Below are 15,990 nucleotides of genomic sequence, written 5' to 3' on the forward strand. Positions count from 1 at the left end.
TGTAACCAGATCCTTCTGTTGGTCCATGGCATGATGTCTAATTACTTCTGGATGAAAAATCATAAATTTTGAGCCGTCGGACGGTACCAGTACATGAGGTTTTGAGAGTGTCTTTTTGAGCGCTATCGGAACCGGTGCCAGCCTAAATAACTAAATTGGAGAAATCCTGGGCAGGGTACCATTTAAGGTACCTTCATCTTTCATTTGAGGCCAATAGATCGAGAATCGCTTAAAAATTGATTTTTTTTTATCGGGTTGCAGTTTGGGTCTTTTTTGACCCGCTAATGCGTAACTTTTTCCCAATGGAAGATTAAGTCAAATCGCACAGAATGCGAATTTCTGATTTACATGCGATGAATCATTTTTCCATTGAACTGTATAACAAATTAATTAGGGTTAAAACGTAAAAACTTCCAAATTGAATTTGTTATAACATATTAAATCGTATATAATATCAAATCAACTCGTTTAGAGTGCAGTTTCGAACCCCTTCGGATACGGTTGTGTTTAAATTTGGCTCTCTATTTTGTTCGTGCAATCGCATTCATAGTTTTTGGCTGCATTTACCGGATTAGCGCTGGCACTCTGCCTCCCGGACGGTTATACGTGTGTGATTGGTGGTTTCCTCGCTTTCCGAAAAGTTTTAGAATCGAGAAAGAAAACATGATTCATCATGTTTTTTCCCCCGGACCAGACATTTGTGGCATCGCGAGTGATAATTTTAATTTCACCTTATTTACGCGGTGTTGAGGTTGGTTCGCTTACAACTATTGTTGAAAAAAGTAGAAGGGTCTGTGCCTAGGGGCACGAACGGAAGCTTGACGTAGGACCGCTAGTGGACGGAACAAATGTGAACATTTAGTTCTTTTAATTGATCAATCATCAATTATCTTAACTCTTTCCGTTTTTTATTTGTAAGCGTATCACTTTTGTGGTATTTATTTCAAAGAGAGAATTGATGAAGAGAATCCAAGGGATTGTCAAAATGAGTATTTTCGATTCATCTTTAAAAAGTGTATTTTGAATTTTTTGTTATTCATGAATTTTTAAGTTTTGTACATTTTGGTATTAAAGTGTATGCAATTCACCCCTCACAGAATTTCCTTCCGAATTATATGAATTGAGCGGGCCGGAAAGCATCGTTTGTGCAGAATATGTAAAAAAAGGAGGGACTTCGAGAGATTGAACTCGTGAGAGCTAATTTTCTCACAAAATTGATTTTATTGGCTTTCTGAGGACTGAATATACACCCAAAGCGAATTATTCCCACTTATCTCAAATTCCATATGGATTTTTAACACTTCCTACCAGCGTGTTCTGGAAAATGGTCGAACGATGATTAATCTCACCAATACATTCGGGCCTAAAATTCCACACCTTCTATAGAGGCCAGGTTGAGTCTTGATAGCTAGCTGCTTGCGGGAACTGATGATCTTGACAGATGTCCAAATAATACTCTTAACATATTTATGGTGGTCCTGAAAAGGACCATTTTGTAGTGATGGTTGAGTAATGCTGAGCTGAGCACGACGAGCTACTGATTCCGATCCTAGCCTAGCGGTTGGACTTCTTCCTCCTTCTCTATGGTTGCTCATATGAGCTCTGCAGCTCGCTTGCAGGTAGCCTTTCCTTGTTGTTGTTGTTGAAAGCACTCCTGCTGCTGTTGCTGATGCTACTTCTGCTGCTGCTGGACAGGACACCACCACTTACGGTCATTGAATGAGCACCGTTCAGTAGGACCGCATTCAATTCGATTTTTATGTCTGTGTTAGGGAATGCGGTGTTTTCAGACATTCGGTGATAATTTTGATCACCATTGCAACAGTTGGACATTTGGTATTTTTCAATAGTGACCTATTGAAAATTAACTAAGTGTTCATTTTAGCAGATTGGTAGATAAATTTCCAATCATTTGGCTTGTTTAGAATTAAAATCTATCTGCTATTGGTCGAAACCTGAAATGCTGTGCATTTTGGTTTTTTGAAATTGCGTGGATTCTATAGATCCTGTGGAGATCTATCTAGCCCTGATGTATTTGTTGGTAGAGGGAAAAATGTAAACTTTGCGGGAGACGATGTCTCAACACTCGAAAGCAATTTTGTGAAATATGAAATAAAACAAATCCTAGCTAGTTCTGCATGACGATTTTGTTTGATTTTATTTATTTGTAAAGTCGCCGGGAAATACCCGCTGGCGATTTGTTTTTTATGATAACTCCTTACTTGAAAACAGGCAAAAACTCACAAACAGGCTGCTTTTTCATGGTTCGCACAGTGAGCTTAGTCGATAATCAATAAATTATCTCAACATTTAGTGGCAAACCATTCATAAATTTTGGTAACATACAAAAAACTCTATAATCCACATTAAATTTCATATGTAAGCGCCGATTGAAACAATCTTATCGACGTCACTACAAGGGAGATTGATAAAACGAAAGAAACGAATCGTGCGGAATGAAAGCCGAGGAAAAACTAATTGTACCAATATATTCAGGCCTACAATTCCACACCTTCTATAGACAGGTTGCGCCTTGATAGCTAGCTGCTTGCGGGAACTGATGACATTGACCAATGTCCGAATAATACTCTTTAACACATTTTTAGTGGCCCTGAAAAGGACCATTTTGTAGTGATAGTTGAGTAATTCTGAGCTGGGTGTTCAACACGGATGAGGCTGTTGAGCTGTATGTCGTTTGGAGCGAGGGTGACACGGTTGGCATAGATGACCGACCCGCAGCGACTCACGAAGAGCTACTGATTCCGATCCATAGCATAGCGGTGCAGCTTCTTTCTCCTTTGATGGTTGCTTATGTGGGCTCTGCAGCTCGCTGCTTGCAGGCAGCCTTTCGTTGTTACTGGAGAACAATTTTCAACGCCACACGCCGAAAGCACTGCTACTGCTGCTACTAATTTCGACGACCAAACACCACCATCCTCCCTATTCGCACGCGCCCGAAGATCGGGGGCGAATGTCACTTCGACTTGTTTCGTTTACTTACTACTCTCTGACGACTCAGCATATGAATGTAGGTAATTGGTGGATTTGTTAGTTAATTCGACGCTTTTGGACAATGCTGGACATTTACTAGATTTTCAATAGTTTCTTGTTGAAAATCATCATTCAAAAGCATTGTTATCGATGCGTAGCCATATTTCTGATCGATTGGTGATAAAATTATTGAAATTGGACCAGGGGCAGCTGAGTTATTAACGTTCAAAATCTTTCTTCATTTGTTACATGTTCCATTTTCGGTTTTCACAAAGTGTACCCCCATATAGAAATCAAAGACGTAGTCCTACGTCAAAAATAAGTGTTTTCGATCGAAAGGGGAAAGTGCTGAGAATGTGTCCGTCGCGAGTTTTGGTGGTGATTCGGTGGTCGAAGTTGTCCTGAATCAGCGAGTTTGCGGCTTACAAACTATTCGTCTGCTAAGTCTGTGAGCGGGCTGAGAGATGCCTCACTGGATGCGCCCACGACTGGATGGGCGGAGGCTGGTGGCCGTGGGCGTTTCCTGAGGAGGGCACTGAAAAATTGTTTTCGTTGAAGGAAGTATTACAACAAAGGTTGGTAATTGCTATTAGATGTTTTTGCGAACAGTGACAGATAGCAGACATGAAGCTCAAGTGGAAGTGCCGGGCATATCATAGACAAATGGTAAGTTACAAATTCGCTGTTGCCGTCGTCGTTGGCACCGTCGTAGTCACTGTCGTGGTCGCCGTGCACAGCAAAAAAATCTGAATTTCATCTATCGCGTAAAATCTCCCTTCGTTTAATTTTGAGCTAGTCATACTTGGCATAAACAGCGAAATCGTTTACGAGCTTGCATACAATATTGCTAATTTATGCGATATTGAGCTTAAATTTACACGAATATCGCGGAACTTTATGCATAATCTAGCGTTAATTTTACGTGCGCTATATCTCGCAGAAATTAACATGAGTTTTTCGAACGGTGTGGGCAGTACCGTTAGTATATTTAAGATAAGCCATCGGCCGCTGAAGCTATATGAATTGTTACGTGTTTCTGTTGTTCATTACATACCAAGTAAACATTTAAACATATTTTGCCGTGGAGTGTTGTGGTTTTTGAGATACTCGATAACCCTACTCGAGCAAAGTCTGAGATCAAATGGAAATCTAAATTTGATGTTGTGATTCCGCTGATAATGATTACTCAGGTTGCTGTCGTTTTGGTCGTTTTAACGGTTAAAATTTCAAAATTGAGAGCAAAAAAATCTTCCTGTGACATCACATTGAAAACTATTTCTGCTATCAGTGAGAGCAAACTGAAAACTTAATTTGATATATTTTTTTCCTGTTGATAACAAAACAAGTATTCAATTTGATTTTATGCTGAGGCAATGAAAACAAACCCGCAACAACATATTTTTGAAGAGCAAATGTACAGCAAAATGAAAACAAAATTTGGTATCAAATTTGTGAATTGCGAAACTGAAATCAAATTATGATTTTAGTTTGATGTTGATATCAAAACTTGATTTCAATTTGCTCTCATTTTGATGCTGGATTTTGCTCGGGTAGAGGGATCGGGTTTGCTTAATGAGCAGAATATCATGGGTTTAATCCAAAGCTCTCCCACAACATAATAAACCGCCATCGTCGGGTTGCGAGAGCATAAAGCGCAGATAATAACCAATAGTTGAATTTTTCCATGAGTTCTGGAAAGGGTGTATGCGTGAGCTACACAGCAAAAAAATAATTTTGATATCACGTCAAAGTGGATGCACTACAATCATGTCGAAAATATGGTGTAATATTACTTGCTAAAAAGGACAAAATTATCATTAATACAATGCATGAACTGACATTACGCTGCTTTTACTGCATTTGTTTAATTATGTGGTCATAAAAATTACATGAAATTTTCGACATGATTGTAGTGTATCCACTTTGATGTGATATTAAAATTATTTTTTTGCTGTGTAGTTTGGAAGATATTGTTGGCTGCTTCCAGAAACAATAGTTTTTGTTTAACTGCAGAAGGATATAAATCGTCACGAGTGCGAATTAATTAACATATGTTTTATATGGCTTCGTACGTAGTATATCTTTACTACGATGGAAGTGCTTCATATACACAGCAAAACAATAATTTTGATATCACATCAAAGTGGATGCACAACAATCATGTCGAAAATTTCATGTAATTTTTATGACCACATAAATAAACAAATGCAGTAAAAGCAGCGTAATGTCAGTTCATGCATTGTATTAATGATAATTTTGTCCTTTTTAGCAAGTAATATTACACCATATTTTCGACATGATTGTAGTGCATCCACTTTGACGTGATATCAAAATTATTTTTTTGCTGTGTATTTTTTCTTTCTTTTCCAGCTTTGGTTCAAATAGCTAAATCTATTGTTCTAGATAGTGGAATAGCGTAGGATCCACATTGTACATATAAACATTTATTTGTACAACATCACATTTAAGATAAGACCTACAATAGTACGCCACAATACTCGGTTTGCGGCTACCGCTCTCCATCCTCGGTCATGCCCAATGCTCGCTAGATCACGCTCTACCTGGTTCGCCCATCGTGGTCTCTGTGCTCCACGCATTCTTGTGCCAACCGGATCAGTAGCGAACACCAACTTTGCAGGGTTGCTGTCCGGCTTTTTTGCAACATGCCCTGCCCACAACATCCTTCCGGATTTGGCCACCTTCTGGATGCTGGGTTCGCCGTAGAGTGCAGCGAGCTCGTGGTTCATTCTTTGCCGCCACTCACCGTTCTCCTGCACACCGCCAAAGATCGTCCTTAGCACACGTCGCTCGAAAATTCCGAGTGCTTGCAGTTCCTCCTCGAGTATAGTCCATGTCTCGTGTCCATAGAGAACCACCGGTCTTATTAGCGTTCTGTACATGGTAAATTTGGTGCGGGGGTGAATCTTTTTTGTACGTAGTTTCTTCTTGAGCCCGTAGTAGGCACGACTTCCACTGATGATGCGCCTTCGTATTTCACGACTCACATTGTTGTCAGCTGTCAGTAAGGATCCAAGGTAAACAAATTCCTCAACTACCTATGCGCACATCTAGATCCACATTGTAAAGATTCCCTATTTTCAGCTTTTCTACAGGCTGAATTTAATTTATCTGTATAACAATTATTCACAAGAATTCTTCCAGGTTAATTCAAAAATAGTTTTATGATGATAAATCTTTCTAAAATTCCAATTAAAGTTATGACCCGATCCTGTCAGCCTCTCCGCGCATCAGACTGTTATTTTTCAATAACTCCACATAGTTGTAATTTCATATCTTCCTCCTCCAAGATGGATGCTTAAGATACACATACTTTGCTAGCTTACAAAATGAGGTTATTTCTGTATAATTATTCTCTTTTTTCAGCCTTCCTTCAGACTGGATCTATTGATTTAAATTATTTAAGTTTTCTTCCAGCTCTTCCATAACGGAAAATTATTAGATTTATACTGTAATGATTCACTCTTACAGCTTTCACCCTGGTTTTGTCTGTTGATTTGATTTGTTTGAATTGATTTTCAGCTCTTTGGTGTTGGCAGTCACGGGCGGTCAATTTTGCTCATGCTCATGCTCTAAGTTTATTTTCAGCTTTTCGATGATGGAACGTCTACAGATTTATATTATAACGATCCACCATTTTGTTTAGGCTTCAGACAAATCCAAGTATAATGCATGATAACACGGATTCATTTAAAACCATAGTCGCATCATTTATCAACGTGAATCCTGATTCAACGAACCCAGCTCACTAACAAAATCTCCTTTCCTGTGTCTTAGGTTGGGGTGCAGAGGTAAACACGGCCCACACACAACAAAGGTCACTCTAATATTCCTTCCCTACTCCGACCTGATTGCAAGGATGTGGCCGGCGCCTTAATTGATCTACAAAAATGGAGTCACTGAAACTTGTACAATGAGAACGGTCGGTCACTCCCAGCCCCATTCAGTTGATTCATTTTACAATTTCACTGATTCTGATCAATCACGGAGTATCAACCATTGATATGTGCAGTCAGTCTAAGCTAAGCTATGCTATGATATCAAATCAACTCTGTCGTGATTCACAAAATGATGGTGTTCCATGGTGTCAGGTGTGGGATGTTTCGAATCCAAGGGAGCCTTACTGGGTGTCCCGCTGTCTAGTACTGTCCGGATGACCACTGGGTTGTGATTGCAGATCGCTTTGGGGCCGTGAGGTAAACTCAAGGAAACCCTCAGCTGGCCGAAGTGTACTGCTCACCGTCTGTCGAGCAGATCCCCCACGATATGTGGCACCGTCCGGGTATACTGGGAGTCCGCTGGATGGGGATTGCAGATCGCTTAAAGCCACAGTGAGGTAAACCTAGAAAAACCCTCAGCTGGCCAAAGCGGTTGCTGCCTACCGATTGAATGAGCCCGGGTGTGGCACTGCTGCTGCTTTTATGGAGATGTGCTCTCCTCGCCTTCCGCCAATCGAATGCCGGGAAAAATGATAATGCTTCCTCTTATAGTATTTGCTCTGCTACTGATTAAGCCGTCAACCGATCGTTATCATCCAATTTTCGGAGGACACAAACAGATGTGATTAAACAGTAAGTTTACTTTTAGTTGTTATTTTATGTTTTATTATTATTTATATTATTATGATTACACAGCATCACTTTCGTACAAACTCGTTTAAAAATAAATTAAAATTTGCACGTAAATGGTCTCTACTATGGATATATAAGCCATTTTTTGCATTCTATACAATTTATTTGTTTGCATATCACAGAAACTACTTTTAATGTACGTGCATTCTGTTTGTCTGCGACTAGAACATATTTGAGGAAAGAAATAGCTGATGAGAACGAGTTGCCAAAAACGGAAAGGCACCCCTATTTAAAGTGCTATGGCTATTTTGCTTAACGACGATTTCCGGACATTATCCAAACCTTTTGTGAAAAATGGTTTGGTGATTTGGGTTATCATTTGTTTATGATTTTTTTTTATTACAACCATATTAAAGTGTGTATGATAATTTTGCTTAACTGTGTTTTGGGTATGATTCAAACCATTTGTGGAATAGTTGTATCATTTTCCGCGAGTTATCGGTTAAAATCCATTAATGTTAGATTTAAGGCATTAATAATGTATTACGCAAATGATAACATGGCTCTGTAAAGATTATTCGATTAAGCGTGAGTAAATAAAAAAATGTTTCATTTGGGTTCGTTTGCGTTAACTGCGCGTAGTTTCAAGCCGCACTGCATTTGGAGAATAAAATTTGTTCAAAAATTCAGCAAACATTAAAATTTCGAAATTATTTGAAATCCTTCCGACGACCACATTAAAGCATCTGTTCATGCGATGAAATGTTACAAATTCTGACAATTTCCGCATACATTTCATGCAAATCTGTAATAGAATCTCGGTTGAGTGATGTAAGAAAAAAATGCATGCCCCTCTTAAATCAGTAGTTCGAGACCCTCGTTGAAGTTATTTTACATGAGTCTCATTTAACTCATGAGCAATGAATTTGGCGCATATATGTTGATAAAGTGCTTTGGAGATGAAAGCCTAATTAAACTAGCTTAGGAATTTATTTTGTTTATTACCATCCGCACTCCTTACCTATGTATTTGCTTAACATAAATTGACCAAAAATCGTGTATTGAAGTATTTTAATATACATAAATTAAGAAGACACTCAAACTGTGCAAGCATCAAAACAGAGCTTCTTCAAAAGTCTAAATTATGCTATACAAGATTATGATATCTATGACTAAAATTGTCAGATGGGTTCTGATCTTCACTCTGGAGTGTAATTTATACACTGTGCGTCTGCACAAATGGAAAAGCGTGCAAAATGAAACAAATAAACAAAGCCAAACAAAAATTCCATAGTACAAGACAACAAAAAAGCAATAGTAACATACAGACACAAAAATAACCTCAACAGTAAAAAGGAAAGCTAGAAGGCAACGAAGGAAAAAAAGTCGTTTACAATAACAAGCTTTCCGTGATGTCTGGCACTTACCGTAATAAATCGTCGAACGCTTCTTGGTGTAGTTGGTCTCCGGCACCGTTAGGTAGCACTCGATCGTGGTGGGACTTTCGAGCTCCTCCTTCGGTATGCTGCAGCTGATGGACACGTTGTACAAATTATTCTCACCCTGTACGGACCTCGGCTGTGGCGTTTCGAATATTTTATCGTTGATTCTGCGGCGGGAAACAGATGCGGATTCCAAAACCGGGGCGGAAACGTGTGTGTGTATGCGCGCATTTGCCGTGGCCGGAATGAGAAAAGGAAGAATGAAAAGAGAAAAAAAACAGAAACGGAAATGTTTGTGATCAGTTTGTTTTTCTGTCTTCTATTTGTTATTTCACGAGAAAACCGGCGATGGCTACCAAGGAAACGGAATGGACCAGAGGAGAAAAAGAGAAGTCTTGGAAGCAAGCAACACATTAACCTCAAGCGGAAGAAGTTCCAATTATCTAGATCGATTTTCTGTCTTTTTCCATTTGGAGGAGTTGACAGCTGAGAAGCGCTCTTTTCTCCGCACCGAAAGTCTGATTTGGGGCCTGGTTCATGGGTTTGGCCTGTCCGGGCAGTTCACGGGTTATGGAAATAAATTATCATCACACAGCATTTTCGTGATATGGGTTTTGGCTCGTTATGGGGCTGTCCTTTCAATGGCAGCGCGCGTAGGCCTACAATAGTACCAAGAAGGCGTCTTTCTGTTGCTGAGCTTTCGTGTCCGGGCAGAAAGGAAATGTGATGAAAATATTAGGATTTATTGGTTTCTATCACAATCAATTTTATGACCTATCACTGGGAACGTATGGAAACGGCATGAGGTTGCTTTTTACGGAGAGTGGAACATTTTCAATTTTCTATTTTCAAATGTCATTCTTAGCGCCACAGTTGGACATGAAAGGCGAAGCAATTTGTTTCTATTATGTTACTTATGATAGCTATAAATGATTTTCAGAATCGCAAATTTAAGTATGAAAAATATTCACACAAAACATTGCACCACAAAACAAAAATCCAATTGATGATTGATGTTTTCGAGCATTGATCGCTTTGATAGCTAGAAGTTCTCAACAATTTACTTGCACATAGGTATCTTGTGAGCCTATCTTAAGTCAAAATTATTTAAAAAAAAATCAGAAGTGTCATCAATGCTTTCTAAGACCAAAATCCGACATCAGAAAATTAATATAAAATTCGTACAGCTTTTCAATTTCTGAATGGGGCGCTCGCATGTATGCTTGGCAATCCGGATTCACGAGGAATTCAAGTCAATCCAGCCAAGAATCTGCAGCCAACACATTAAACGCATATTCCAGCTCTGCAACACCGTCCAGTAGCTCCCAGTCCAACGACCAGCGCCGAGTTCAATCTGCTTCTACAATTACCAAACCGGATGATGTTCAGTGCGTCAATGTTACCCAAGATCCTGTTCCTACCGTTTTCATGCTAACTGCTGTCCTTCGAATTCAACCAGAGTACGACACCAAGTCCGTAGTTACCGAAATACGTTCACGAAAGGAAAACTTTGCCCGCAATGTGTCATTCTTGATCCTTCGCAAAATGACGTCCAGTTTTCCCGCCAGTACTGTGTCAGTAGACCACTGGAAACTCCCTAAAGACATTTTCCTCGCTGATCCAGGCTTCAATCGCTCCGGAGACGTTGACCTGATACTGGGATCGCGACATTTCTTTGAGTTCTTCCCAACCTCTGCCAGAATTCAGTTGTCGAAGACTCTTCCCATTCTTGTTGATAGCGAGTTAGGTTGGATCGTTGCAGGTGGTGAACATCTAGTCCCCACATCCAAGGATTCCGTGTGCTGCCAGACCGTTACCGTTTCCACCGCTTCGCTCGAGGAAAGCATGGAGAAGTTTTGGAAGGTTGAAGAACTTCCTACCAGATCTGCTGTTTCCATGGAAGAGAAATTTTGTGAAAACTTCTACGCATCCACGGTTTCCAGAACCAAGGAAAGACGTTATGTGGTGTGTTACCCCAAGCGTGAACAATTTAGCGACATGATAGGTGAATCCAAACCAACAGCTCTTCGGCGGTTCACCATGCTGGAAGGACGTTTCGCCAGCAAACCTGAGTTGAAGACGAATTACGATAGCTTCATGGGGGAGTATTTATCTCTGGGACACATGCGTCTTGTCCAAGGAAACCCGTTGGGTTTAGTGGCACATATAATCGTACGGGGAAAAATTCTTGTTCAGGAACTCTCGTTGACAGCTTGTTCCTGGGATGATGAAATACCGGAAACTCTGAAACATAAGTGGGATGCATTCTACCATGAACTTCCAAAGCTATCCGGCTTTCGGATTGATCGATACGCACTCCAGCCGAGCTCTGAAGTTAGACTCCACACATTTGCAGATGCATCAGAAGGGGCCTAAGGGGCCTGCACTTACGCACGATCTCTGGACTCAGAAAGCAATGTAAGAATCGAGTTGCTGACTGCATAAACCCGTGTGGCACGCCTTAAAAGGTTGTCAATTCCTAAACTCGAATTGTGTGCAGCAGTGATCGCAGCTCAACTACATGGCCGAATCATTGAAGCTTTGGACATAAACATCACTGGCTCCTTCTTCTGGTCCGATTCTATGGTGACGCTGCAATGGCTACAATCCCCTCCAAGTACATGGAAGACACTCTATTTGTCAGAAATTCAAACAACCACGCACGGCGCACGATGGAACCATGTAGCAGGTTCTCAAAACCCCGCGGATTTGCTGTCCCGTGGAATGCAGTTTGAAGATTTTCTACAGAGTGTGCACTGGAAGAGAGGACAGGTCTGGCTGTCCTGTCCTGAAGATAATTGGCCGATTTCCAAGCAGAGTGACACATCGGAAGCAAATAATGAGCGCAATATTGTAATTACTGCTGTAGCCAGAACTGACCACAAGTACAACCCGATTTTTTCTCTCTACTCTCAACTTTCTCGCTTGACCAGCATAGTAGCATATTGCATGAGATTTGCTTACAACTCACTTTCAAAAGCTAGAACACGTCCTGTCGTTTTCATTGGTCTCAACCCTAGCATGTCACTAACCGTCGAGCAGCTTTCGCATACCAAAACCAAACTAGTTTGACGCCCAGGCAGACTGTTTCCAAGAGGAATATAGAGATCTCCAGAAGAAACGTCAACTGAAAAGGCAGTCTTCCGTTCGGCTTTTGAACCCATTTCTAAGCAATCAAAGTATGTTGAGGGTGGGAGGGCGACTTAGATTGGCAGAACGGTCTTACGAATCCAAACACCTAGCCTTACTTCGCAGCTTACATCGCCTCGCTAAGCTTATAGCAATATCCTTTCATAACAAACTCATTCATGGTGGCGGCCGCTTGACACTGGCTGTAATGCGAGAGGAGTTTTGGCCCGTCAATGGAAGGCGACTGGTACGCAACTGCGTAAAATGTACCCGAGCAAATCCCGTACGGCTCGTCAGCAGATCGTCCAACTTCCATCTACCAGGATCACCCCAGGCAGACCTTTCGCCGTGACAGGAGTGGACTACGCTGGGCCCGTTTATCTTAAAGCGATACACAAACGAGCCTCACCGACGAAAGCGTACATCTCCCTGTTCGTTTGCTTTACTACGAAAGCAGTTCACTTGAAACTGGTGAGTGACCTTTCGACACTGGCTTTCCTCACCGCTCTCCGCCGATTTGTTGCCCGGCGCGGCCGTCCTACTCACTTACACTCGGACAACGGCAAAAACTTTATTGGGGCCAGTAACGAACTACACCTCTTGTATCGCAGGATGACTGATCACAAGGAAGTCGAGAAAATACAGAGAATTTGCGCGGAAGAACAAATCACCTGGCATCTGAACCCGCTGAAAGCACTACACTTCGGCGGGCTCTGGGAAGCTGCCGTGAAGGTAGCAAAGTCGCAGCTTTACCGCCAACTAGGCAATTCACGTCTTTCATACGAGGATAAGTCAACGGTATTGGCAGAAATAGAAGCAGCTATGAACTCCCGTCCCCTCGTTCCGATGACAGAGGATCCTGAGGACTACACCGTCATTACACCGGCTCATTTCCTGATCGGCACGAGCACGCTCGCTGTACCCGATCCTGATGTTAGCAACGTCCACATTACTCATTTGGATCACTACCAACGACTGCAGCAGTTGTTCCAACAGTTTTGGCACCACTGGAGAACGGAATATCTCCAGGAACTCCAACGTGACACAACCAAATGTCAGCTGAATAGCGAAATCCAGTCCGGCCGACTCGTTATTATCGTAGAAGAGTTTCAACATCCAACCCGCTGGCCTCTCACCCGAATCGAAGCTGTTCATCCTGGAGCAGACGGTCTAGTGCGAGTAGTCACCGTACGCACATCCAAGGGCAGTTTCAAACGTCCAACCACGAAGATTTGTCTGCTGCCATCGGAACCAACGAACGCTGAAAGCTTGGAACAGCAAAACGAGCCCTTGAATGACGGTTGCGGTCAACGGACCACCGACGACCACGATCGTCACTAAATAAAATAGGATTAGACTAGCAGACAGCAACTGTGTGTAACATGTTTAGGGATGTAGAGTCGAAGAATGAATTGGATTGAAGAAATGATATGAATTGGATTAGAGTTACTGATCTTTTGTTTTGATTTGAAATTCGTAAATTTCAAAGGTGGCGGCGATGTTGTAGTGCGGTGTTAGTTTTATTATAGATTAAGGACTGATGCTTCTTTTGATAACGAGTGGAGACTTTCTCACATTCTCATTGCTGCAGTAGATCGGGTGTTGACCATCAGGCGGTGACCACTCACAATCAGTTTATCGCTAGCCACCGATGCATACGACAATAAATATATTGCGTCTGTTAATGACAACAGCATTGTGTAGCGCATTTCTGTGCTGACTGCCCCTGAACCTGCGTTTCCCGATAGTGCTGTGGTTCCCGCATGACCAAGACCTAGGTGAGCCTCGACCTGCTCAAACAACTAGAATTAAAATCTACTGTTTTTTTTTACGTATCTATAGCAAGCTTAAACTCAGTTATATATGCTGCTTCAAAAAGAACTATCTTTCGTCAACTGTGTGCAAAGTTATTAGCAAATGAGCTTTTCGTGACCAAAACTGTGTACGCCAAGCATGCTCGTATGATTTATTTTGACTACAGTCAAATTTCAACCACTTCTTCTGGTGTAATCGCTCTTTGGGACATTTTTCATTATTTTTAATATAGAAACCTAACATTATGTCAGGAGAGGTCCAATTGTATTCGCCCAATAAATTTTCTCACCGTAGAACCACTTTTCATGCTTTCAGTACGGGCTCTACGATGCAAAAATGGTTAAGTTTGATTAGGAGAATGCTAGCTTAAATCTATCTAGTCAGATTGACATTTTAGTTAATCCATAATTAAGGATTAAATAAAATGTCAATTGGACTGAACGTTAGTATTCTATTTTAAAAACAATGGGCGATGCTCCAACGATCATAGACTTATCACGCCGGGGTTAACCAATGTTGTCTCTGACCACTTAATATGATAAATGTTTTTTTTAAATAAATTATCATGTGATTTGATACTGATGTGAATTTTGTCAGAAGTATTATAATTATTGTGAACTGAGAGGCAGTCAAGAAGACTGAAAACATAGTACAATTTGAAGAATAATTTTGTTACAGATGCTGTTTCGACACCACATTATTCTAACCCCGCAAAACTTCGAATTTCCTCAATAAGCCAATAAATTTTTAACGGAGGATATTCTTACTATTCAATACGATTCTTGATGATTTACTGAATTACTTATAAATACTATTTGGTGAAATCTTGGAATATTCTTCAGAGAAATATCATATTTTCTTCTCTGGAAAGTTCTCGAAACAGTTTACAATAGGAATTACTCATTACTTTCAAAGTGATGTTCGAATTTCATCAGTTTCAAATGGTACAATCAACCATGGACGAATATTGTTCTATTCCAATATTGCTTATTAATTGTATCTTCCATTTTTAGTCATGTAACCATACGCCTTAAATATTTACGGTCCAAGGGCTCAATCGTGATCAATTTTCGTTACGCACCATGTTTATTATTGAAACCACGAAATTACAATAACATGCTTCAGCTCTTTTCGGCATCAATTTAAATCACACCATGTGCCAACCTTTTGGAAGAAAAAAAAATATATATGAAATTTAAAAAAAATTACATTTTCCAACCCATCACCGAAGATAAGCGTACGCTTATCCATCAACGTCAACTCAAACGCACCGTTCGGCCGTTCCATCGGGCGTGTGTTTCTATATAGGAAGCAAAGTTAATGGATCACGACATCAAATTTTCTGCGCTCATTTTCCAAAACAGGTCCTTCTTTCCGCTTGGTTAAACTGTGTCGGTCCACATTTGCATACACAACAGCAGTGGGTCTCTCCCTGACCGGCTACGATGGGGTTGCTGTGAACGTGGGTGTGGGTAATACTCACCGAATCTGCAGCTCCGGTTGTGGTGAAATGTCCCGTGCGTGGCAGTCGACCGTGATGTAACCGTCCCCGTTCAGGTAGTAGTTGAGATCAAACTTGGACTCTTGAACTGTGAAATCAATTAGAAACGAAATAGATTAACCGAACCATTTCGACCTTTTCGCAACGGAAGATACGCAACGAAGCCTGTTTGGAAATACGTGTGTGGGTGAGCTAGAACTAACATGTGATGCGTTGCAATGTACTTTTGCAGATGTGCTTAAGCTTACCGATGATTTTCAGCTTGGCGGACTTTCGGTCGATCGAATTGAACGTTTGAACCATACAGGCGTACTCTCCGGTAAAGTTTGCCAGTGGCTTGATGATGGCCATTGCCCGGTGCTTGTGAAGGCTTTCTTGTGACACGACGTAACTGGTGTCGACGCGGTTTTTGAAGGGTGGCTGAAATTCTCCGAAAAGTTTACGTTAAAATGTTAGAACTTGTTTTCGATGAGCTTAGGGCTTCTAAATATGGGTAAACTTTTCCCTCAAACATTTGATCTAT

At 41.0% G+C, this 15,990-nt stretch overlaps 1 protein-coding gene across 4 annotated transcripts in view; it reads right to left on the bottom strand.

Moving 5' to 3' along the window:
- LOC135698390 (uncharacterized) overlaps positions 1-15,990 on the bottom strand; it is a 329,025-nt gene that overhangs the window by 48,400 nt on the left and 264,635 nt on the right. For all 4 annotated transcript variants that reach the window (XM_065218357.1, XM_065218356.1, XM_065218355.1 and 1 more), the window contains exons 3-5: positions 15,716-15,887; positions 15,450-15,555; positions 9,008-9,189 (exon numbers count right to left, since the gene is read on the bottom strand). In XM_065218357.1, the coding sequence (XP_065074429.1) occupies positions 9,008-9,189; positions 15,450-15,555; positions 15,716-15,887 (460 nt within the window). The remainder of the gene's footprint in view (positions 1-9,007; positions 9,190-15,449; positions 15,556-15,715; positions 15,888-15,990) is intronic.

The sequence above is a fragment of the Ochlerotatus camptorhynchus genome, unplaced genomic scaffold (genome assembly GCF_037179485.1).
Source record: "Ochlerotatus camptorhynchus isolate MF236.1 unplaced genomic scaffold, CSIRO-AGI_Acam_v1.1 ptg000085l, whole genome shotgun sequence".
In the NCBI taxonomy this organism is placed as follows: domain Eukaryota; kingdom Metazoa; phylum Arthropoda; class Insecta; order Diptera; family Culicidae; genus Ochlerotatus; species Ochlerotatus camptorhynchus.